Source organism: Schistocerca serialis, chromosome 6 (assembly GCF_023864345.2).
Source record: "Schistocerca serialis cubense isolate TAMUIC-IGC-003099 chromosome 6, iqSchSeri2.2, whole genome shotgun sequence".
Classification (NCBI taxonomy): domain Eukaryota; kingdom Metazoa; phylum Arthropoda; class Insecta; order Orthoptera; family Acrididae; genus Schistocerca; species Schistocerca serialis.
Window position 1 is genome coordinate 387,546,350 of NC_064643.1, and position 27,189 is coordinate 387,573,538.

At 38.9% G+C, this 27,189-nt stretch overlaps 1 protein-coding gene across 1 annotated transcript in view; it reads right to left on the reverse strand.

The window, feature by feature from the left end:
• Window positions 1–535: 535 nt before the first annotated feature.
• Window positions 536–27,189, reverse strand: part of LOC126484435 (probable 39S ribosomal protein L24, mitochondrial) — a 53,833-nt gene continuing 27,179 nt past the window's right edge. The window contains exons 2-5 of the mRNA XM_050107952.1: window positions 22,654–22,836; window positions 20,373–20,575; window positions 5,540–5,676; window positions 536–1,219 (exon numbers count right to left, since the gene is read on the reverse strand). Of these exons, the coding sequence (XP_049963909.1) occupies window positions 1,083–1,219; window positions 5,540–5,676; window positions 20,373–20,575; window positions 22,654–22,836 (660 nt within the window). The 3' untranslated portion in view covers window positions 536–1,082. The remainder of the gene's footprint in view (window positions 1,220–5,539; window positions 5,677–20,372; window positions 20,576–22,653; window positions 22,837–27,189) is intronic.

Consider the following 27,189-nt stretch of genomic DNA (forward strand, 5'->3'; position numbering starts at 1 on the left):
AAATGTTTCACAGACAATCTGGGGCAAACACTCCACAGTGCAGATGAAACTCCATTGTATAGCCAAGAGCTACAGCCTTTGAATGTTCAGGAACTACATACACTGACAACAACTCTATGCCGAGAGCGACTCATTGTTGATACTTGCAGAATCTAGAAGCTTCATCTCCCTATGCGGCATATGATGTTGATGTTGCATTTCATAATTAAGTTTTAAGAACTTTCAAAAACTGCATGATGAGCTCGTTCTAAGAATTTTGTATGTGTTTGCCTATCTTATTTGTGTAATGCAACTATCTTTAAAAAAACTGTGTTTTCCAATTTATGTTTCACATTTCAATTTCTAGACTCATCAGCATTGAGAATTTTATGAAATCTCTCAAACTAGTATGGATACATTTCTAATACTTTTTAACTTTATGTTCTGTGAGGAATCTGTTAATGTGCTTTAATGTATATATTTCAGGCATCCAACAGAAATATGTGTGATAATAGTCTATTCCTGCTGCAGCCGTAAGTGATATAGATAACAGAAATGAAGTCAATGAGAAACATATTCATCACAGCTGGCACCATACAAAACATACATGTGGAAGATTAGTAGACATGTTATTGTCATGTATTCCTTTGTACCACCTAGACACATCTCTATCATTACCTAGAAAACCGGTCAGTTTTTACACAAGCAAAAAAAATTACTCTTTTTAATTTTGTGAAGGTAAATACAATTATGTACATTACAACACACTTTATCAGGATGACTGACTAATCACAAACAATCTCACATACACTCATATCTGCTTTAAGGTTTTAGATATACAAAAGCTTATGTAGTGGAACACAAAACTGAACCACATCATCACAAAATTGATGCAGTGACTTAAATCAATAAAGCATGCTCATTATATTTTCTTTAGAAACTATTAACATATGTAGGTCTGTTTATGAAACAGTACATAACTCTGCACATTTAACAAAAATATTTTTTTAAAGCTAGGAGGAAAAATAAATAACATCTCTGATGTCCATAAGGAAGTCCTTTTGTTGTTAGTGTGTTCTGACCCTAATAACTATCTCAAAGAACTAGTACCAATACGTCTTTGCTGGAACCCTGTCTTCTTTTATACCCATTGAATCCATTATGTCCATTTCAAAAGTTTTTAGCTTTGGTTCAAATGTAATTTCTGCTACTTCATCTCTTCCTGTATCCTTCTCAGACTCTAAAACAAAAGACACGAAAACTTAGACACTTCTTAACAAATCAATTCTTGTACACAGTCAATCACTGCTGACAAAGGCATACACTAGTATTTCCTAACCACAATATTATTGCAACTGGCCTCCCATGGCCATTATCAGAAACACATCGGTGCATCGCATTTCAAATGATTTCAAGACAGTTGTCTATATATTATCCAGTAGTTCAGCTTGTCTTCATGAGATATCAATTCACTATAAGCCAACTGAAACGCCGCCACGCCCAGGTGAAATAATATTGTGGTTGACTAAAATCAACATCAACCGTAACACGCTCTTCACAATTTCATACTTGAAATAAAAGTCACAAATCTGTGAAAATACTGAAACTTGACAATCGAAACTGTCAATAAACCATCTAACAATTGTTTGACTGCTTATCAATACCATACAAAGTATTGAGGGTCACAGTAACACAAATTTAATTCAATAGTCGATGGAATACATCGAGACTGTTTTCACAAAGGAATGATAGGGCGAAAATGCAAGGAAGTGAAAAGTACATAGAAACTCTAAGAGGAAGATTAAAAAAGAGAGTTAATATTAGATAACTGAACAGAACACAACTAAATTAATTGCCATTGATAAAACTGAAGTTTGTACAAGATTAATAAAGCAAAGCTGTTTGTATGTCTCTAAGACTCTGTAGCATGAAAAATTACTATCATAACAGCCCATACACAAAAAATATACACTGAAGCACTAAAGAAACTGGTACAGGCATGTGTAATCACATACAGAGATATATAAACAAGCAGAACGTGGCACTGCGGTTGGCAACACTTATATAGGCAGTTGATAGACTGGTTAGTGCTGCTATAATGGCAGGTTATCAAGATTTATGTGAGTCTGAATGATGGAGTTATAGTTGGCACACAGGTGATGGGACACAGCATCTCCGATATAACAATGAAGTGGGGATTTTCCCGTGCGACCATTTCATGGGTGTACTATGAATATCAGGAATCCGGTAATACACCATCAAATCTCGGACATTCCTGCAGCAAGACCAACGATAACTGAAGAGAATCATTCAACGTGACAGGAGTGCAACCCTTCCGCCAATTTCTGCAGATTTCAGTGCTGGGCCATCAACAAGAGTCAGTGTGCGAACCATTCAAGAAAACATCAGCTATATGGGCTTTCGGAGACGAAGCCCCACTCATGTACCCTTGATGACTGCACGACACAAAGCTTTATGCCTTGCCTGGGCCTGTCAACACTGACATTGGGCTGTTGATGACTGGAAACATGTTGCCTGGTCAGACAAATCTCGTTTCAAATTGTATCGAGCAGATGGACGTGTATGGGTATGGAGACAACCTCATGAATCTATGGACCCTGCATGTCAGTAGGGGAATGTTCAAGCTGGTGGAAGCTCTGTAAAGATGTGGAGCGTGTGCAGCTGAAGTGATATGGGACCCCTGATATGTCTAAATATGACTGATAGGGGACTTGTTCGTAAGCATTCTGTTTGTTGCGACATCCCACAAGTACAGAATTGCTGCAGAGTCATTCCAGAAACACTCTTCTGAATTTAAACACATCCGCTGGCCAGCATACTCTCCAGACATGAACATTATCGAGCATATCTATGATGCCTTTCAACGTGCTATTCAGAAGAGATCTCCACCCCCTCATACTCTCACGGATTCATGAACAGCCTTCAGGATTCATGGTGTCAATTCCCTCCTGCACTACTTTAGACATTAGTTGAGTCCATATTAGGTTGTGTTGCAGCACTTCTGCATGCTCTTGGGGGGCCTACACGACATTAGGCAGGTGTATCAGTTTCTTTGGCTCTTCAGTGTATGTCAACTATTATTACATCTAACTTGGCATCACACACACGCACACACACACACACACACACACACACACACACACACACACACACACACACACACACACATCCTGGGATAATCTGCTTGCTGCCTTACAAAGCAAAAGTGATTCCAAAAATCATTTTGAAGGTAATTAGGTCTTTGTCCCTATTATGCACATGCTAGTTAAAATTATCTGCAGAGACCTACACTGTAAAACAGTTGTTTCTACTTTTGCTTTTATATTTCAAAGCAATTACATGTTCAGTGAGAACTTTTTGGTTATCAATCTGAAATTTTGACTGACTGAGAACTGCTTGTGTGACAGAAAAAGACCTATTTTACATTAAAATTAAAATAATTTTCAATAAGAAAAGGTCATAACAGACCTTTCTCTCCCTTTTCAGCACCGTCTCCATTTCTTTGCATACATTTTTCCCACTGTTCTGCAAGTTTGAAAATGCCCTTATGGTAGAACTTCATTCCAGCTGCACAAAGACATTGAGGCCCTGCTTTCTGAACATCCTCCATCTCTTAGTGTTCATCGCCTATCACAACATTTGTCAAAAAATAATCACCTTCATTCTGATATCTCTGAACAAGATTCTGGCTGATGAGTCTTCGCTGAAGTTTGTGGTTTTCAGTCAATAAACATGGGGCCCAGCAGACACAAACTTTTTGATAACATGAGCTTTGAATCATTTCTTGCACAGCACTTCGCCCTACTGCATGCCTAGCAGGACGTCATTCACTGCGACATGCCTGTCTAGTTTAATAAGCTCACCAACTCTTTCTATGGAGGTATTTTGCAGGCGACTGCTAGGGGGCTCATCTTTGATGCTCATTTTCCCATTTGAAATGCTTCACCCACCTCCTAACACTGCTTACACCCATTCAGAATGTCCATATGCAAGCAGAAGTTTGAGCTGAATTTTAGCAGTAGATTTTCCCTCTTTAACAAGGAATTCAATGACGGCATGTTTTCGAAACAAAATATCAATGTCCGTCATTTTGGAAGTACTGCCTGTGGTCACGAGATAGACGCTAAAGATATCACAATACGGCAGCATGTGCTGGACAGTCCCTAGAACTAAGATCCTCTTAGGCACTTTGGTTACACTGTTGGAATTTGAATTTTAAGAGGGGTTGCTCATGACTTTCAGTATAACACTCATAATATAAGAAAATATAACTTATCACCATCATGATGTCTAATATCTAATCTGTTATCTGTCGTAGTGCTCTTCGGATCACATGGAACTCTGAATGAAACATAGATAACTTTAAAAGAAAAATTATCACACTATCAAGGGTAATCATCACTTTTCATATGGGAGCACACAACTATAAAGTTGTGTCATTCATTTAAAATGCTATTTCTTAAACAACTGAAAATTAAATGGAAAGTAAAATTTGATACACTTCAGTTCAAAACTGTAAAACTGCATTGCAAATCATTAAAAAAGCAACACAACCTCGCAGTCATGTTGCATCACGGAAATAAAAACTTATGCTAAGAAGTTCTTGAGTTTTATGTTTCACAGAAATAAAAAATAACTTTCTGGGTTGTATAAATGTCTTGGAAGAACTTGATTCAACCTCAATGCCATGTTTTAATGAACATTATGTATACTACAAAGACCTCCATTAACTGTCAGTTCCAGAAAATTCTGTTTTAAACTCTCACTTCTAATTATAAAGTTCCACTGTCAGTGGTCTCATTTAAAATCAAATCCCAGTTTCAATGTACTAACCACAAAGGAGGATTCTATTATAGAACAAACATGGATGACTGGATCAGAGACTGAAATTGATTCCTTCTGCATACAAATCCAACTGTTCACCATTACTCTAGGCGAAACTGCCACCAGAAATGTAATGGTTCACTATCCTCCTCAGAGAAGAAGGAAGGAAAGAAGGAAGGAAGGAAGGAAGGAAGGATGAATGGATGGATGGAGTCTAACTTGAGCTTTGAGGTTGTCAGATATAGAGCAAAAACTAAGACTGGACAAATACTGCAAAAGGCATGAGAAATGGTCTTGTTGACATTTGCCTCAAGTGATTCAGGGAAATTCATATTAGGATGGCTAGATTACTGTCATGTCTGTATGCAAACAGTCCTTCACTAGACAACAATCAATTACCTTCTAGCACACTTTCATACACAAAGCTAAATCATTAATGTCATTCAATGGCGGAAAAAGCCTGAAAACATCCAACAGCTGTAGTATAGAATCAAAGAAAGTCCTGAACATTGGCTTGAAGTAATACGAAGGTCACTGCATAGTCATGCGTATCTTCTGCCCTGAACATCTCCCTGAACATAAAAAAAACACACACACACTAAGGTAACAATGTGGCAGCAGAAGGGGAGATGCTTACAAGACCAGTGTGATGCACAGTAAGAAACCATTCAGAACCTGGAAGCTGAACAAATAATTTTTTAAGTCACATGCTTACCTTTGTAAGTGTTCTTTGTTTTATAATCATGAGTTTCTGCTGCCAATTTTGGAATGGGAATTATCCTTCCTGTCCTGACGGAAACTCTCACTTTATCTCCATCTTCCGTATAACGCCACTCCACAGCTGCTGGTTGTCTGAACACAGGTAATGCACATTAAATTGGTCAGATAAGTTCAACAGTTTTGTTTCATATTTGAAATTAATTAAATACTACAGCTTGTAGTTTTCAAACATCACTTTTGCTTTTTTACCAAGAAAAACTTCCCTATCTAATTAATTTTTTAAAGTGACATTTCTAAATTTCAACAAATCCATGAGTCATTTATTTTGTATGGGTTTTGCCTTGTACAAGATTACCGAATAAGATTTTAACCAAATACATATTAAAAATAACATAGTAGTCATTGGGAACAACAGCAAATGCATGTTACATATCAACTAAATGTGCTGTTTTCTTAGCAATACCTCTCGAATTTCCATATTTAGTGACTATAGCACATGGTTATGACTTGCAACTATTTCAAAGAAAGAGCATGTATAAAAATGGCACACTAGTTGCAAAAATTATCAACTGAAAATCTGCAAAACTAATGCCTATCCTCAGAATTACTGAACACATCATATGTTGCTTCTACGTCAGGACAGTTTGTACATCATACTGGTACTAACAGAAGAAAACCATCAGACGATGCATTCAGTCCATGACTGACGCACAGAACAGCAAACCTACACACGGCTCTCACAGCCCAATAAATTGGCTGTGCAGTGCACTGCATTGACACTAGCCGCTCTGTGCTGTATGACGATGTTGAAATTCTAGCACTGACGTCCTCATTCTGAGACTCAATGGTGAAGGACACAGTGGAAATTCTTTAGCAAAGCCTTTAATTAATAGAGATAGCAGTTCCAGTCTGGACAAAGTATGAAATCCAGCACTTTCTTTGACCAGCTCATAATGACATCCCTGCTGTGAAGATCCTAGTGATGCATCGATATCCCAGCACGTATCGAGCATCTAATGAAAGACTCACTTGTATGGAGTTCTTTGCAGTCAAAACAACATCTCAGCTTCTTGTGCATCTGTGGCTACATGTGCAAAGGCACAGTCCTTAGATTTAAAAAGACACAGGCAAATACTGTACACTCATTCTATCAGCTCACTTGGAAATTGCTAAAAGGTACATGGCTGAAGTACTAGTCAAAGAAACAGAGTTTCTGTGACTGAACACTCGAAATTAAATTGTATGAATAACATTATGTAAGGCCTTAACCTGCTGTTTAATTTACTCTTTACTGTGTGATGGTTTCAGACAGAGACCATTTTCCAGCCTCTACTGCACACGTCACAGATACGAGAAAATGACATTTGAAAATTGTAGTAAAATACACAAGCAATACCATGTCAAAAATATAACATAATGCAGAGGTAGATGCATGAAGTATCTGTTACAGACAACTACCCAAAGATTACACAAAATATAACAGAAAAGAATTGCTTGCACGTCTAATATTACCGCAGTCTAATACATACAGTCATAGCACTCGCTGGTGAGAAAGCTGTTATCATTTGGCAGCTGGAGCAACACTAGCACTCCAAGCTCCAAGTGATGAGAAAGCAGTCAGTTACATGCACTGAAAGGATAATATTTGTTTTTATTATTTTCTACTTAAGTAATGAAATAGTTGTAATATTTGTACATTCCACGGATTAATAAGCTACCAAGAGAGACAAATTAGTGTGAAATACGTGTAAAAACAGCCGAATCACACTGATTGCACAATGGAAAATCCAGGATGGAATGTAACAATATTATGCAGTCTCAGGCAACTGAAACTACACTCACACTGTGGTTTCAGTTGCCTGGACTGCAGTTGTGTGTGTGTGTGTGTGTGTGTGTGTGTGTGTGTGTGTGTGTGTGTGTGTGTGCGCGCGCGCGCGCGAAGGCCTTAATGGACGAAAGCTTTAATTGTGAGAGCCTTTTTGTTGTGCCTACCTGTGACTCAGCATCTCCTCAATATGGCGAGTAGCAACTTTCCTTCTCATAATAGTGTTACGAATCACACTGATTCAATGACATAGCCACAACTTTTGAATATGTCTATATTTTTAGCTTATTCTGCTGAAAGCAAGAGACTATAAACACTTTCATGCTCGCGTAGCACACATTTCTGTTGTTAACATCATTGGTACTTTCCATGACACTTACAAATTTTTTTATGAAGTCCAATGATTTTACCTTTCTTACACTTCACTTGACTTTCTAATACACAAATATTTTTGTAAATATAATTTCTTTTGCTTCAAAAGCGAATGTGTTGAAGATTTGTGGCTCTGATTCAGCACTGGGAGCCAAACGTCAATGCTGCTGAGCTGTTGACCAAACCATGACTGTCAGTGCTGCCAATGTGATAGCAGCACAGGATGCCTCGATGGTTTCTAATAGCTCATTCAGTGTAGCTTGCTTCTGTTGATAAACTTCAGTTTTCAAGGTCCCCCATACGTAGAAGTCAAGAGGTGTAAGGTCTGGAGACTGTGGTGGGTACTCAGCAGCTACTCTTTGATCTATCCATCGTCCAGGTAGATTTTCATCCAAGTAGGCTTTGACATCTTTGTGGTACTGAGGAGGAGCACCACCTTGTTGTAAGTAAAATCTTTCATTTCCCAACACCTCATGGATGACAGGTAAAAATCAATGTTTGCAGAACATGGAAAACACAAATCACCAGTTACAGTATCTTCAGAGAAGAACGGGCCAATCAAACCACAGGATGAAAGATCACACCACACATTAGCACCCAGTAGATTAACATGTTTGACCACATGAACATGAAGTTTTTCAGGAGCCCAGTACATGCATTTGCGGTGGTTTACAGTACCATTCAGTTTGAATTGTTCCTCATCAGACCAGATAACCTTCCTTGCAAAACACTCATCCTCATGAAGCATGACTTCAAACCACTCACAGTCCTCCATCCTTCGATGTGGGTCATCCTTGTTCATAGCATGCAGCAATCTTGGAACGTACACTTTCCACTTCCACCTTCCAGCCTTCAGAATTTGTTGTACACTTGATCAGCTTACCCTGCTTTCACGTGCACCTTACTTCACAGATTTTTTTTAAGGCGATCTAGTAAAATGTTCCAATACAGCAGCACTAGAAGCTGGATTTGATGTACTTTCTTATGCACATCCTGAACAGTACTGCCAACTTAAAATTTATCCCAAATACGATAAAATGTTATAAGCGTTGATGGCTGAGTTCCGTACACATTATGCCGTTGTCACTTGTACCTCCCATGTTTTTGTACCATTTCAATACAAACTTGCATTGCTGAAATAACAATCTTACTTCATTATTTGCTGCAATGTCATCTGCTGGAAAATGTGCATCGAGATCTGTTCAGGAAAAAAAAAAAAAAAAAAAAAGGGAGACTGCACTACCACGCAAAATTGCAATGAAATGTCATTTTCTTCCAAATATGTTACCTTTCAAAGAGTGTCTACATTTTTCTGAACCCCTCTGTGAGTAAACTGGAATATAAATGCAGCACTGACATAAGTTGGTATAAAAGGTCAGTTTTAAAATGTAGTTTTGAGTATTGTACCTCTTATAATACAGTAAACTGAAGATATCCTGTGCTTCTAGACCAACCACATTGGTATCAGTCAGGAGACCTGAAATTCAGTCACCATCTAGAGCCACAATATCTTGCTTTGAGTGGATCCTAAATGACTTAGTAAAACATGGACAATTTTTAGCTATTTCCTAGACAGTATTGTCAACCAGATGTAATGCAGGTGGTTTTATATCTAACAGAAGGCTATATGTCTTGTTTCACCAGCAGAATCCATCAGATGGGTAATGGCAGCACACCAGTTCAACACAGGGGACTGGCCACATACGGACCTAGGGTCAGCCATATCCCTTCATGGTACACAGTGTGTAAAATATTTTGAGCACAATACCTGCTGATTCACAAACTTGCAATCAACAAGCCTACAGATATCACATGAATGCTGCATATAACTGCACCAAATGTAGTGTATCTGCTCCCAAACACTTACACATAGTATGTGTCCTGAGGCTTTTAGTCTTAAGATTCCTCAAATGATGTTGACATTTAACGTTTTTGTCAAATATATCATCACCAAATCATTTTCCTTGAGGACAGTGTCTATTACAATCAGTGTTGATTGACTGTAAATACGAATTAGATGGTGAAAATGGATGCATACTGTTTTCTTCAGAGAAAACAGAAACGTGTGCTCACCATTCACACCTCCAGCCAGTTGTTGATCAACTCTCTCTGCTGCACAGCAGTTGCGGACTTAGAGGAGCGAACTGTCACAAATTCATCCATGGCTGGACAAGCATGAACTAGCCAATACAATTGTTGTCACACTTAAGACATTCCCCTATGAAATGCAGCTATTCTGCTCAAACATGTTTGAGAGGCCTTCCACAAATAAGTAAGCAAGCACAGTAGTAACCTGACAGGAAGAATTGTGCAAAAAAGATACATTTACAGAGCTGTTTGAAGGTATTATGCCTCCATGTGACAGTGCAACTTTCCTCACGACAGAAAAAGATACCTACCAGGTGATATCAATGTAGGGAAACTTGTTACATGGTCACTTCTATAGGGGTGTCCCTTGACTTCTCCGAGTTGAATTACAGTTTTGAACCTTTTAACATGATTTCCAACTTTTTTATATTTAACTAAACTAGTGAGCAAGTAAAAGGCATAGCTGGTTAATATCTTACTGTTGATTATTTGAGCTCATTTTTTACCCTGATTTAACTAAAGAACTTGAGAGTGACCAAAATGTGTAAATAGCTAGTAATTCCTCTTTGTAGTATACTACTCACATCATATGGAATTTGCTATTTTCATTGCTTTTTCACTGCTGCTCTCTCCATTTGAAGAGTCCAGGGGAAAAACCTGTGAAGTCCAAAATTCCAAAAATTTCTGTTTTTTTTTTTCATAATTTAATAGACCAGCCAGTGTAGTTTTAGCTGGTTTTACAGAACTGGTCAAAAACCTGATGAGTCAAGAGATATACTGATATCTTGTAAGCATGTGCAGGTGAAAAACATTATAAGTCCACACAAAACAGGGGAATATTCTGACAAGTCCAGAGAATGCAACAATAAAATTTTATGGTTTAATGATTCGCAGCCCAAGAGGTCTGTTTTCACTAATTGTATCATTGTTTTATCAGTTGCCACAGTCATTTTTGTGTATAAGTTGACCATTGTTGTTAGTTTTGTGGAGTTTGTGAAGGAAGTTAGATCTAGCATTGTATTCTGTCAGTGTAAAATGAATAAAGAAGACAGTGACTCATCTAGTTGCGAAGAAAACTATAGAATATCATCAAAGAAGCTGACAAAGAAAAGGAAGAAGTATGGTCGTGTTATAGATGCCTCTAAACGTTTAAGATTGCAGTCACATGAAACAGGAGAAACATGTAAGCGCAAAAACAATTTTTTTGATATTGTCAGTGATGAAAATAAAAGGAATATTATTAATAACATGAACCACTTTCAAAATCATGATGAAATAAACCTCTATTTAAGTGGTTTAATCACAGTGGTCCCTGTACAGCGCAGGCGTCCTAGAAGAGAGGAGCAGGAAGGAAAGTTTCGTGATGCAACATATAAAGTCAGTGTTTGTATTACCATTAATGGAAGTGTCCAATAAATACATGTGTGCAAGCAAGCATTTATGTTGTTACATGGAATAAAGAAGGGCAAGGTAGATCACTTACTGAAGAAACTTAAATCTCGAGACCAACCTCTAAGAGACGGCCGAGGGAAAAACAGATCCCGCCCACAGGCTTTGAAAGATAAAACACATGCAATAACAAAAGGGCACATTAAATCATTTAAAGGTCGCAACAGCCACTACAGTTTGATGAAGTCAGAAAAAATTTACCTACCAGAGTCTTTGTATATTAAAAAAATGTTCCATATGTTCAAGGAGAAGTTTCAGGATCAGAACGTGTCGATGAAACATACCACACTATATTCAATTCAGATTTCAATATAAGTTTTGGATATCCACGATCTGATACTTGGGGCTCCTGTGATGAGTATCGATCCAAGAAGAAAAATTTGGAGCAGGAACTGACTTTAACATCACCTATTGAAAATAAAGTAAGGCTTCATTACAAACTTTGATCCAATGAAATAGCCCATGAATTGCACCTCAGAAAGCAAAAAGAGTTCGTACCTCGAATGTGATAAAAAGATTGGTATAACAGACCAAACTCAGGAATGTCAAATTCCAAAGGACTGGTGTCAGGTTTTTCAGAATTCACGCACACACCCTTCGCCTTTTGTCATCACTGATGTTGAGGAGCAACCAGAAATAATCGAATGCTGAACAGAGCATCTTGATAATACAGTATACAAGAAGAAACTCTGCTTCCAGTCCAGGCCAATAAGAGAATCGCAAGTCACACGACACCATGCAGCACTGGTTCGATATAGAGGAAGTACAATGGAGCATATGAGCAAGCTTCATATGAAGGTATTAGTAATTCTTTTACAGCAATATGATTTGAAAGTTTTTTTTTTATTCATTGAAATAAGTATTTTTTTTAGTATTACGAATACAGCTTTTTAAATCAGGGGATTCTTATTTTTTGCAGGTGATCTTAAAATATCTGCTGAGAAATACAGAGATTTACAAGACTTGAAAAGATTTTGCCATAGTGAAGCGCAAGTGTAGTTTGATCGTCTTTTGCATTAATCCACCATTGAAAAAGCACAGGACCTTTTATAGAAGATTATTAAATGATTATATGAGATAATTTGTTGTAACACGATTTTTATATCTTGTAGTTACCTGCAATATATTATGGACTTCACATATTTTTCCTCCGTACAACCTGCCATCGTAATACAAATGCATCATATTACTGTAAATTCTATTCAGATGTGTATAATTTCAGCAGTACTCTTTCTCTGAAAGATATATTAAGGTCTAAAACAAAAATGAAGAATATAACTCGAAAAACTAAAATTTTATTAGTCTTGAAACTTTAAATTTTGTCCCCTGGACTCTTCATATGCTTTCAATAGGAGGGTGTGAGAACCAGTTTTCGGGTGTCTGTGTAGGTGAATCTGGTGGAGTCCGTTCTATAGGATTGACAAAGATCTTTGCCCTCTGGCTCACCAGTGAACATCCCGCCAGGAAGGGATGGGGATGGGGATGGGAAGGGTATCTGTCTCAGTAGTATGTCTCCTTCTCTCTCAGGTATTAACATTACATACCTTAGTGAGAAGCTCTAAGGTTTATAGCCGGGTAGCAGTGTTAAAATGCCACAATGTTTTGACCAGTGTCACACTCATCATCTTCTAGCGAAGTGTTGAAATATGTGGCTGCTGCGATATTTAAAATAGTGGAGTGCCCCCTTCCACTTGGCTACAGGCAGTCACATACCATCCAGCTGGTAGGGTGGGGATGGAGTGAGGCTGCAGTGGTGTGGGTGGTAGGTGTTCCGTTTACATCTCTGTGTGGGCATTCTGGCAGCAGCTTTCAAGTAGGATGGTGCTGGTCACACACTTATCATATTGCCGCTGTCCCAGTCACTGATTCTTTTGTCTGTCCCAGTCACGTATGTCTGATGTGCTTCTTGCAGCATTTCAAAATATAGTGCTGTGTTTGCTAAATGTACGAGGGCAGTTCAATAAGTAATGCAACACATTTTTTTTCTGAAACAGGGGTTGTTTTATTCAGCATTGAAATACACCAGGTTATTCCCCAATCTTTTAGCTACACAACACTATTTTTCAACGTAATCTCCATTCAATGCTACGGCCTTACGCCACCTTGAAATGAGGGCCTGTATGCCTGCACGGTACCATTCCACTGGTCGATGTCGGAGCCAACGTCGTACTGCATCAATAACTTCTTCATCATCCGCGTAGTGCCTCCACGGATTGCGTCCTTCATTGGGCCAAACATATGGAAATCCGACGGTGCGAGATCGCGGCTGTAGGGTGCATGAGGAAGAACAGTCCACTGAAGGTTTGTGAGCTCCTCTCGGGTGCGAAGACTTGTGTGAGGTCTTGCGTTGTCATGAAGAAGGAGAAGTTCGTTCAGATTTTTGTGCCTACGAACACGCTGAAGTCGTTTCTTCAATTTCTGAAGAGTAGCACAATACACTTCAGAGTTGATCGTTTGACCATGGGGAAGGACATCGAACAGAATAACCCCTTCAGCGTCCCAGAAGACTGTAACCATGACTTTACCGGCTGAGGGTATAGCTTTAAACTTTTTCTTGGTAGGGGAGTGGGTGTGGCGCCACTCCATTGATTGCCGTTTTGTTTCAGGTTCGAAGTGATGAACCCATGTTTCATCGCCTGTAACAATCTTTGACAAGAAATTGTCACCCTCAGCCACATGACGAGCAAGCAATTCCGCACAGATGGTTCTCCTTTGCTCTTTATTGTGTTCGGTTAGCCAACGAGGGACCCAGCGGGAACAAACCTTTGAATATCCCAACTGGTGAACAATTGTGACAGCACTACCAACAGAGATGTCAAGTTGAGCACTGAGTTGTTTGATGGTGATGCGTCGATCATCTTGAATGAGTGTGTTCGCACGCTCCGCCATTGCAAGAGTCACAGCTGTGCACGGCCGGCCCGCACGCGGGAGATCAGACAGTCTTGCTTGACCTTGCGGCGATGATGACACACGCTTTGCCCAACGACTCACCGTGCTTTTGTCCACTGCCAGATCACCGTAGACATTCTGCAAGCGCCTATGAATATCTGAGATGCCCTGGTTTTCCGCCGAAAGAAACTCGATCACTGCCCGTTGTTTGCAATGCACATCCGTTACAGACGCCATTTTAACAGCTCCATACAGCGCTGCCACTTGTCGGAAGTCAATAAAACTATACGAGATGAAGCGGGAATGTTTGACAATATTCCACAAGAAATTTCCGGTTTTTTCAACCAAAATTGGCCGAGAAAAAAAATGTGTTGCATTACTTATTGAACTGCCCTCGTAATATTGGCCACATTTACAGTAAATGCAACATATTCATGGTACATTCATTTTAGTGGGTATTTCGCAGAGCCAAGACACACATTCACATTTGACAATGGTCAGAAGATGGTTTTTGTGTTGGATTTTTCAAGTAGCCTTCCAATTTTGGCTGAGAGTGATCCCAGGTACAGAAGGAAAGTGAGACTCTTGTCTTCTTCTTCCTCTTCCAGTCTCCAACATCTTGTCTCTTCTCAAATGATGTACTAATCTGTGCATAACTATACCCATTTTTGCAGAAGTACCAGGGTGGTCAGCACTGTCTGCCGTTGTGCTGGATGGTGGCAGCTTGTTGCATGCAGGTATAGGTTGTGTGTGTCTTCTTCCTATATACTTAATGGACTAGAGCACTGTCTGCCTTCTTCCATATTAGCATCTCCAGGAAAGGGAGACAACCATTCTCCTCTATTTCCACAGTGAAAGTAATGTTATGATGAATGCTTTTAAGGTAGTCCACAAACTCATCCAGTGCCTGTCTGCCATGCTCCCATACCACAAAAGTATCATTAACATTGTAACGTGGCAGAAGAAGTGCTTGGGTTTCTGATGAATGGTTTGAAGAGCCGCTTCCTCAAAGTGTTCCATGTAGATGGTTGTGGTCCCTGAAGCCACCGGGTATCCCACAGCCACCCATCCATCTGTTCGTAAGACTCTCAGTTGCACATGAAGTAAGTGGTTGTTAATGCATGTCCATTTGCAGCTTGAAATGTTGGGACAGCTGCACCAAGAATTCTTGCAGAGGTACTTTTGTAAATAGCAAAGGAAAATTGTAACTCACAAGCAGGTCATCTCTTTGTAATTGCATATACTTTAGTATTTTCACAAAATTGGTTGAATTCTTATCATGATGTCTAGTGTTCCACTAGGGGTTTTAGAAGCGTTGCCACATATTTGACCAGTCCATAAGTGTGTGAACTGATGGTGACGAGTATCCGCCACGGAGGCACCCCTTTCTTGTGAATTTTTAGCAGTTCATACAGGTATGATGTCGCTGGCACACCGGGATACAACCACTTCTTCAGTGCCTCTGGTACAACTAAATTCTTCAGCAGGGCCATGGTTTTCTTGGTCATCAGTGAGGTTGAATCCTTCTTGAGCTTCCTGTAGGCCAGGTCCTGTAGCAGCAAGCCCACTTTATGATGGTAACTGTCAGTGCATATTAGCATCATTCCCTTTGTCTGCTGGAAGAACCACAGTGTCAGTTTCATATCTCACAGATCGGATAGCCTCCTGTTCTCCTGCTGCCAAGTTCACTTTCAGAAGCCAGGACTTGTCAATGACTCTGCAGGTTTCCTGCCAACCTCCTCTGCTTCCTCCTCTGGCAGGCCTCAGATTGCTTCTTCCAGACCACTAATAATGTCTCATTTTGGTATGATCCTTGGGACAGATGCAAAGTCCAGTCCTTTCGCAAGAACCAAAATTGTTGCTGAATACAGGACTTCAATTGTTAAATTTACAATACCTCTGGTCTTATTCGCATCCTTGTTGGAAGGAGGGGTGTCTCTGCAGCCAATATTCAACATCATGAAGTCACACAATTACCTATTGGCCAACTGTCTGGCAACACTTGTAAAACTCCTTGTGGAACACTGTAACCACCATGTTAAGAACTCTGCTGATTTCATGAAAATACTTAAGGACATTCAATTATGAAGAGATGACCTAGTCATGAGTTTTGACATTACACAGCTATTAATGAAAGAATCTGCCCGACTTCTTGGTGCTGCTGTCTCAACTTTTCTAGCCACAAACAATTAAAATCTTTGAATGTGTACTGATGTCTCCCATAAGTCCAACCCCTCGTCCAAGTCGTGGGAGATGGGCAAAGGCACAAAGTAGGGGACTGCCTATAGGGGCGATGTACAGCGGGGACTTCGTGTGCCCCAGGACCGCTACGGTAGCTGGGAAGGCCCTATGGGAACCCTGAAACATGACGGCTAACGGGGCTCTGGTGAAGCTGTGATAGGCCTAGCAAGCCAGTAGTGGATAAATCAACTGCTTTCAAAAAGGGAACATGCCTCGGATCACGGAACGGATTTAAAGGAAACCGACCAAGCAATGGAAAAGGATTATGAGATGGTTTATGACTGGGCACCTTAAACGTAAGGACTCTAACTGGGAAGTTAGAAGAAATTGTAGAAATGATGTAAAGGAGGAAATTGGACATCTTGGGACTTGCTGAGACTAGGTGGAGAGGAGTTGATGAAAAACCACTAAGTAAAGGATGTAAACTGTACTGGATAGGGAATGAGAGGGGAAGAAATGGAGTGGCAATAGTGGTCAGAGAGGGTCTGCAGGAGGAGGTGGAAGGTATCAATGATCGAATGATAAAAGCCAGAGTACGAGTGAAAGGAAAAAACATTGAAATCATCCAAGCATATGCCCCACAGGTGGGGTGTACAAAAAAGGAGAAGGAGGAATTTGAAGATGACATGCAAAAGCAGCTAAATGGAGGTAATCAGATTATAATAGGGGACCTCAATGCACATGTTGGCACAGACAGGAAAGGATTCGAGGAGATAATGGGACCAGAGGGCTGGGGGAACCGAAATAGAGAAGGAAAATTGTTGCTGGAATTCTGCAAGAGGAATGGGCTGGCGATCGCAAATTCCTGGTACAAGAAGAGAAGTAGCCACAAAATAACTTGGTACAGTGGAGACTGGTCCCAAACTTCAGTAGTAGACTATGTACTAGTGGATAGGCAGATGATGAGCAGCCTCACAGATCTGAGGCCTTAGACAGTGACCATCGGCTGTTGGTAGCCACCCTGAGAGAGAAAAAAGATAGGAGGGCAACAGACATACAGGAGAAAAGGTTGAAGACATGGATGCTCAAGGATGAACGGAGGACCCAGTACCAGACACTGATCAGGAAGAAGCTGCCAAAGGAAGATCAGAGAACAGTGGAAGAAGAATGGGGAGATTTTAAGAGGGCTCTAGTTGAGGCAGCTGAGACTGTGTGCGGAAGAACTAGCACAAAGAGGAGAAGTAAGGAAACCCCATGGTGGAACAACATATGTAAAGAGGCAGTACTTCGAAAGAACAAAGCCTTCAGAGAATGGTTCCAGACCCGAACAGAGGAAGCTAGGGTAAAATATAAGGGAAGCAAGAAAGCAGCACAGACCATAGTAAGGGCGGAGAAGAAGTGGATGGAAAAATGGACAAGAATGTTAGAAGAGGACAGTGAAGGGAACAAAAAAGTACTTTACACCATGGTAAGAAATAAGAGGAACGACAGAAGCGAGTGCCTGAGGATCATGGATAATAATGGAAGAGTTGTGGAGGAAATGCATGAGCTCAAAAAGATTTGGAAGGAGTACTTTGAAGACCTGTTGAATGCCGTCAAGCGAGTAACTAACAGCGATGGAGAGCCTAAGGCAGCAGACGATTATAATAGTGGGGAAATTGATGATCTAACTTGGAATGAAGTGGAAGAAGCCATAAAGAGGATGAAAGGGGGCAAGGCACCAGGTTGGGACAAAGTAACAGTGGATATGATACGAGCAGCAGGAGAAGTAGGAACCCAGTGGCTATACAGAGTTCTGAGGGTGGTGTGGAAGGAGAACAGAATTCCTGAGGATTGGAAGAAAGGAATTATAGTCCCGATCTTCAAGAAAGGGGATAAAAGGAGATGTGAGAACTACAGAGGAATTATCCTGCTATGCCACTGTGGAAAAATCTGTGAAAAGATCCTGGAGAAGAGAATAAGAAGCAGTATTGAAAGTAGACTGCAAGAGGAGCAGTATGGTTTCAGACCGGGAAGATCAACAACGGACCTCATATTTGCGGTAAGGCAACTGCAGGAAAGGCACTATGAGTACGGGAAGGACTTAATCATGGCCTTTTTAGATATTGAGAAGGCGTATGACAATATCTACAGGGACAAGCTCTGGGATGTGCTGAACGCAAAAGGGATAGATGAAGAGATAACACGAAAAGTCAGAAAAATGTATGAGGGAAGTGAGAGTTGTGTGAAAGTGGGGAGGGAACGTACTGCATGGTTCAAGCTGGAAAATGGGCTGCGACAGGGAAGTGCACTTTCGCCTTTATTGTTTATTATTGTTATGGATGAAATCCTACAGCAAGTATCAGATGCAATTGGAGATCATAAAATGAAAGCAGTGCTTTTTGCCGATGACCTGATGTTATGGGGAAATTGCGAGAAGGAGGTGCAAGAGCAGTTAGATGTATGGGAGGCAACGGCAGCACAATATGGAATGCATTTCTCTGCAAAGAAAAGTGAAATAATTGTCACAACAAGGAAGAAGAATAGGCCAAATGTGGATATAACTTGTGGAGGGGAAAAACTACAAGTGGTAGAGAACTTCAAGTACCTGGGAAGCATGATTGAAAGTAAGGGGGGAAACGCAATGGAAATAAATGAAAGGTGCAGAAAAGCAGGGCAGTTCTTCAAATGCATTAGGGGGCTTATTTGGAGCAAGGAGGTGCCACAGAAATCCAAGGGAATTATATACCGAACCTACTTTGTCCCCATATTGGCATACGGAAGTGAGACATGGGTAATGCACAAAAGCGACAAAAGTAGAATACAAGCTAGTGAAATGAAGTTCCAGAGGAGCAGGTTGAGTGTAACAAGGCGAGACAGATTGCGAAATGTGTATGTGAGGGAAAGACTAAAGGAGGAACCAGTACAGGACAGGATAGAAAAATCAAGACTGCAGTGGTATGGACACATGAAGAGAATGGATGAGGGAAGAATTCCAAAGAGGATGTTTGATCTGCAACTGGAGGGGAAGAGGCCCAGGGGAAGACCAAGAGATAGATGGGTGAAGGGAGTGAAGGAATGTGTGACGAGAAGAGGAGAGAACTGGACGAAGGTGGAAGAGGGGGAATGGTGGAAAGACAGAACACGATGGAGAGGCTTGTGTTCCCGACAGACCCAGCCAGTGGCTGGAAACTGTCCAAGATGATGATGATGAATGTGTACTGATGACCACTTACTTGAAGTGCAATGGATAGTTTTGTGAACATATCATTCGTGTAGAGTGATGCGTAACCTTACCTGTAACTAGCTGAAGAATGATGATCATGATAAATGGAACAATTTATTAGTTAAACAGTTAAGAGTACAAAACTGTTTGGACATTTCTGTAATTCATTTTTGCATGGTGAAACAGATGGATACCACCCGACTTGAAGGTAGGGCGGGGTTTGCCCTACTGTTGCAGGCTGTAATACCTGCGGGGCTTTGCGTTTGTTCCATGACTGGAACAATGAGGTGCACCACCAAGTGAGCAATGCACTGTGACAATGCTGACTGTGTCACAGCAAACGGAAGACAAAGCAAGAACTGTCAAAATGTCACTTGTTATTATAAAGACAGAGTGGAATGTACAAACTAAAACTTTACATATATGCAATCTTTCTCTACATAATTTTAACTGTATTTGGAGATGTAATCGAATTGTTCTTAAAAATAAGTAGTACTTTCCATTCATAGGAACTACTGCAGAGGTGGTGAAGTCCAAAGTTGTACCACTTGAACATTTCATTAACATGCTGAAGTTCAAAGTTGTAGGTAGAAACAATCAACATTAAAATATACAGGGGGACATCTAACAAGAAAGTAGAAATCATCAGAATAACTTTCCTGTGTCTACTTCTGTGATATCATCGATGGCTACACCACCACAGTACCTGCCACCATGAGGTCGCACAACACACGTCACACTCACCAACTGGCAATTTTTGTCCTTAAACATATTTTCAAAACAGAAAGACAGAGAAATAATATCATGTTTAGTACTTACAAATCTGATGGATCAACAAGAGCAACTTGATCTGTGACCAAAAGTGGGGCCTCTGACCGGATAACAACACCAGGAAAATCCTTTGATTTTCCAATGGTTCGTAAATGGCAGTTCATTCCCTCAACAATAACCCAATTACGTTCTTGTATTACTTGTGAAACAATGCCTTGCTTTCCCTTGTCTGGTCCCACAAGAATTTCAACCTGAAACAATTTCAGATACATATTATCAAATCAAAAATATTTTAGTTAAACAGACAAGTGAGAATAAAATGATAAGAAAACTGTAAATGGTATATTGTAAGGGTCTTAAATAGAAAACAACTCCACACTGTATTACTGGAGGCTCATCTGCAACAAACTACCAATGGTGATCACAACACTCAACATTCTTCATTTGCATCCGTCAGTAATAAACCTTTGCAAACAGTCAGTGTTACATTAAGAACATCATTTGCAACTGACTTTATGACAGAAAGACATCCATAGCATCAGGCAGAGCAGGCTCTCCTACTGTCACAGTGGTATAAAGGAACTAAAATTTCCATATACCAGAAATATATGGTTGAGACTGCAGGGGTACTGAAATAGAGTGAAGTGATATCAACAAACGATAAAAACTGAAGTGCTATTTCATTCTGTACACAATGATCTACAAAAATAAAGAATCTCTGTGAGAGTATTAAACAACAACAGTCTCATGAGATAGTATCATATTAACTGTAGACAAAGTCAATAAGAATCAACACTTTCATTCTAGTCATCTTTAGGTTGGCGGCATTGATTATTGACCTCACCAGCCACTAAATGGCATCGTTCTTTTCACCTGTGCTAGGTTTCAGCATCATCACGTCAGTAAATTTGCACTAAAAAGTAAACATGGCCTCATCACCCCCCTTTTTTTTTTTTTTTTTTTTTTTTTTTTTGTACCAATGAAAAATTGTTCTATATTCCATTTAGTGTGGTCTGAAAGAGCACGAGCAGCTGAAATCCATAGACAACTTCCAGAATGATTTAGGGTCAATATTTACCACAGTAAAGAGTTTATCAGTGAATTGAGCACTTCAAGTGACTGAACAATCGTGAGGGACATGGAAAGAGTAAGACGTCCAGTCAAATTCACCACTAATGCCAACACTGAGCAAGTGCATGATACTGAATAATGAACAAGTTGGTATGTGGGAAACCAAATTCACATATATCGTGGTTCTGCTTATGACACAAACAATAACAGCCTTAAAGTGCAAAAAGTCAAGACGGCCCCAAAACAACTCAATGAACAAATTTAATCAAATGAGAACCTGTCAGCAGTTACTCAGTTATTGGACCATCATGATAATGAAGGTGAATATTTTTTGTATCATCACTGGAGATGAAACATGGGCTCATTATTTTTAACCAGAGATCAAACACTGCACAAGGGCAAATTCTGGAATATTAACTGGGGAAGGGGTAAACAGTAGATGACCAATGCTTTGCAACAAGCTAAAGCCTGCATTTTGAAATAAACACCTAACATGACTTCAAAAATTATAAACTACAAACTCTATTGTCAAACAATATTCTTGTTTTTACATGACAGTGCATGTTTTCACATAACTTGTCACCCCACACAAACTCCTGAGACTATGCATTTCAAGGTGTTGGAAGATCTGGGACACAGTCCCGATTTCACCTTGCCGGATGTCGATTTTCTTGGTCCACTTGAAGAGATGAAGGAAGTGGTGCGTACATTGCCTTCTGTTCAGCCAAAAAAAAAATTTTCCCCTAAGGGTATTGTGCAGTGATAGATCAAGTGCATTGAAAAGTAGAGTGAAAGTGTTGGAAAATGATGTAACTGTAAATTCTGTGGTGTTTTCAATAAATTGAATGTGCAGATACTTTTTGAATTCTCCATGTATATCAGCTAAAGCAATTTTAGAATAACTCCATTTTGTACTTCTTAAGTTCCCTGTAACTTTCAAAATGGCTACAATGTTGTGGCAGTATGAGAAACGTGTCTTCAGAACAAATATCTCTAAATGAGCAGAATTTTTTAAGGTTTACAATTACTCATGTACATAAAAACATTAACAAATCCTGTTATTTATGCTATTTATTTATTATGTGGAACATAGCTTTTACCCAAATAAAATAAAAAGCTGACAGTTTCAGCATATTAGGCTTATAATGAATTCTTTATTTCTTCATTATATTATTCACTGTTTGTCAAAAAATGTTATATAGAAATTAGAAAAAGATTCCCTAACTTAACTCCCATAACTGAATAACATATTACTCACACGATCTCCTCTGAAGAAGCTCCATTCAAGTACAGGCTCTAAGAAAACTTTCTTCCTTTGCCGAGACATGTTCTGTTGTTCAAATTGACCAGTCCATGGTCGATTAGTAGTAAATCGATATTTCTTCTTTGCAACAGTCCTTGGCAGGTACTGAGGAAATCCCCGTGGTGTACGCCAATATACCTTTAAAAATGAATAGTTGTTTTATTAGAATATTTCATTTCCTTAAACCTCAGTTAACTGTAAACACTTCAGATTTCTCAGAATTGTAATATAGCAAGGAGGGTATCAAAAAATTTACACATTTCCATGGGTAATATCTAAACAAGGCATCTGGACAATGGATTGAAGTTTGTTGTTGGTACACCTAATGGTGCACACCAATATTTATATGTTCTAAAAAATAAATTAATGAAAAATCATAGTAATAATAAGGTAGAACAATACTTTAAGACGCAATTGAAGCAAATCCTGTTAGGACCCATCAGCATAAATTACTTGTATAATATGTTTGTGAATACACAAATGTGGTTATGTTCTCTCTCCTTCCTGCATTTCGGCAGAGCAAAAATAATTCTGGCCCTTTTGAGAAACCATAATGGAAGGAAGTTCTACCCATGAGCAAAGACTGTAACTCAGTCCACACAGAGAGTCACAAGATTTTTCCTTCACATAGACACCAATAAGACTTCATAGAACATGGACAATTTATGTTTAAATGGTGAGGTTATCAACTAGATTGAATACTGGTAACTGCAGGTCAAACCCCCTTATACCTGTTACATCATGAAGAGCTGCTGTCAGCAGGTTGGAAGCAGACCACAGCTTCAGCAAGTGGGGTGGTTATGGACTGGATGCACATGCATCTAAGTCCCTCACAGTGCACTGTGACAATGATTTTCAGTTGATCCAGAATCCAGTCAGGATGGGATAGATTCTCTATCGAATTGTAGTAGACGCACTCAGTCTCCTCTTTTAAGACATTCTGACTTAGGCACTTTAAGATAAGTACCTGAGGCTTTTGCCTTCAGAACTCCAAAATATGGTAAAAACAGCTTCTTGTCAAATATAAGACACCGAAATCTGATTACATCATTCACCTTCACAACAGTGTCTTTCATGAACAGTATTGGTGGGTAGTAAATGCTCCTTGTACAGTTTTCTCCAGGAAAAAAATTGTGCATCATTCATTTTCCATCCTCTTGACAGTCAACAATGACTATCCTTTTCCTATTGCAGAGTCCATCAATAAGAAAGTCTGACTTGGTCTGTGATACACAGATACTATTGACTTACAGCTAGTTCCAATTATCCAGATAAATGCAGTTTAGAGACTGCATTGGCAACTGAAAAACAACCTGTTTTATGAGATTCAACTGGTAATGTGTCACATCTTGGTCCTGGATGAGCACGTAACACCAGATGAAAAGTATCTCTCAAAAATCATTTGGTTATCCAAAACAAGCACATCTTCAGCAAGATGTCAAGATGTGTGTAAAAGAACAGCTCTTTCAGGTAAGCCTTTCCCCTCCACATAAACATGTACATGGCAAGAACAAACACAGAACAGGCCCCATCTCTGACTATAGTATTGTCCATCTAGGCATCTTTCTGTTACATGTAATAAAGTGGTAATGTCATCATTTCTCTGGATGCACATTGTAAAGGGACACCCTCCTCTAGAATTACTTTTCCTCAACAGCAGTAGTTGATACCAGAAGTAATTTTTGAATTTTGAACAGGTCAATATTGTCTCAGCTGTTTTTCTAAAAAATTATATATGGTTTTGTACACAATGTGTTATATTACAAGCTAAAATCTATAAAAAGAAATTACTTTATTTTCTTTGTTACAATCAATATGTACTATCTCTGAATGTACAGTTCAAATTATTGTTTTTAGAAACATTTGAAATTACAAAATATTTGGCACTTAAAATTTCTCTCATTAATTACACAATTTGGTGCTATTTCTTATGTTTATTTCTAGATTCATTTACAAAATAATAATATAAATTAATAGAAATTCATTTGTCAAAAAAATATGTAAATCCTTTGGAATATTCTTAGACTGTGCTACTGCAGAGTGAAGTAGTAGTGGGCATGCCTATGATGTGATCGAACATGATTTTGTATTTTGGAAGAACAATGTAATTTCGGCTTTGTCAATGTGAAAATTCAAAAGAGAGTGTGATACAGTAAAATGTGAGACAATAAATTATCGTGAAAACAAAAATACAATGCAGGCATTCTTCAAAGTTAATTATGTCAACTGGAACCATGAAAACCTAAAATGTCAAAAATTTCAGCTTCCAGTATCAGCCCCTAAACATGAAGAACTGGAGCCAACTACAAGAAAAGAAGATAACCAAAAAGTTTATTATAACTTTTACTCCTCTTGTATTTTTGAAAAAAGATACTTTACCATCAACAATGGTAGTGACATCAACAGAGAAGGGAGGGTAGATTACAAGTGGTGGCGCTGTCTGGGATAGTTGACTAATAATGAAGTTTTGTCTGTTGCAGGAGAAGGGAGAAAGATCTGTGTCATTTGCAGTTTATGTATGAATGGATTTCAGATCACACGAAGAAAGATGACCGAGGGCCACCCAATCAAGTAAATCATATCAATAGTGAAAAGGTACTAACAAGAATGATGGACCGGATCGAATGAAAGAGGACTTTACAACTACAACCAGGGACATCAAAAAGGAAAGGTAAGTACAAACTATTTGTGAAGTTAATTTGTTTGTGGACTTGTGCTTGTTAACAAAATGAATAGAGACGAGGGTAGGAGCGGGGTAGAAGTGAAAGCTGTATGATCCAGTCAGGACATGTCTGGGCCGAGTGAAATCGTAGTCAGCAAAGAAACAGTACAAAATGATATTTTGCAATTAATTTTGGCAAAGATAGAAGAAATGAAGACAGATAACAATAGTAAATTAGACAAAGTACTAGATCAAATGGACCAACTTAGTAATCAAGTTTCAGAACTAAAAAATGGGTTGTCACAGGGGTTAAAAAGTGTGAATGAAAAAGTTACTGTGTTAGAAAATAAATTTATTGTTTTGGAAAATGAATACATAGTTGAATCAGTGAGACAGTCGAAGAATGTTGATGATGTCAGAGTTGAATGGAAAGCCGTAGTGGAAATAATGGAACAAAAAATCGCCAGTTTAAATCAAAAAATTTTAAATTTTGAAAACAATATGCAAACTAATTTAACTGTTTTAGATCAAAAAATTTCAACAGTTCAAGAAAATTGCATTCACAAAAATCTGTGTGCAAACAATGGTATTGCATGGTCAAACAATCCTGTCAAAGGTTTTCCAGCAGACAATTTACATCCAGTGGATTTTCCGCATCACTGTAGAGATAGTTTTGTGCCGTGCATGAATCACATTCACAAAATTAAATTTGTTAAAATATGTCTTGAAGGTGAAGCTCTATCATGAGTAAATTTAAATTTAAGACAAGGGGGAGAAAGTTTTGAGAAAGGTTTTTTAAATAAATTTTGTTCGGAAGCTGAGCAGGGGAGAATTAAAAGTGAAGCTTTGAATGGTTCTACTTATAGGAATAGGGACAGTACTTTGAAAGATTTTGTAAGAAATAACTTAAAAAATTAACACACCTTGACAAACCACTTGACGAAATGACAATGATTGATGTACTTAAAGGAGATAACGAGAAAGGTTGCAGTGGGATTTAGTACACAGAACTGATGATTGTCTTGAACAATTTTTACAGTATGTTGACAGGCTGCATAGGGCAGTAGAAAGAAGTATGTACCATAATAATCGGAGTGATAGAAATCACAATGGGAGTAATTACAGAAACAGAGATAATAACTTTTATCAGGATCAGAGTGTAAATAGAGAGAGAAATTTTGAACATCAACAGGATAGGAATAATTGGGATAACCAAGGGCATTTTAATAGAAGTAACAATTATAGAAGTAACTACTCAGGAAATGGCAAATTGCCTCAGGTCCACAGTTTTTGGGCAAGAAAACACAATAAGCACAGACCCCCAAGCTACATCTGCCATTAAACAATGATAACAGTGTCAATGACCTGGCACATGTATCTGAAATTGAACAGGAGGAATATCAGATGCCTAATTTATGTTTTGAGCAAAAGTTTTGGGATACTATGTTTAATTCTAGTGATGTAGGTATTAATCACAAACCAGAATGTGAGAGTAGTGAGAATTTTGATGTAATACATACTAATGATTTCTTCTCTTGGTCATTAAACAGTGTTATTGGTGTATGTAAATCAGGTGACGTCTGTTTGGATCTGAACTAGGTGATATTTTTTATGTAGATGTGATTAAGAGCTGTGAAATCATCATCAGGTATTTGTGCAGTTTAAGAATAATGAAGTTTCAGAGTTATTTGTGAATGATATTGACAACACAGGTAATGTAAGTGATTTATATGATGATGTAAAGTGAGAGTCATGGAAGACCAGTCCAGTCAAAACAGTTTTTCATTAATGTCATGCAGAGCAATGTTACAAATAGTAAAGGCGAGTTA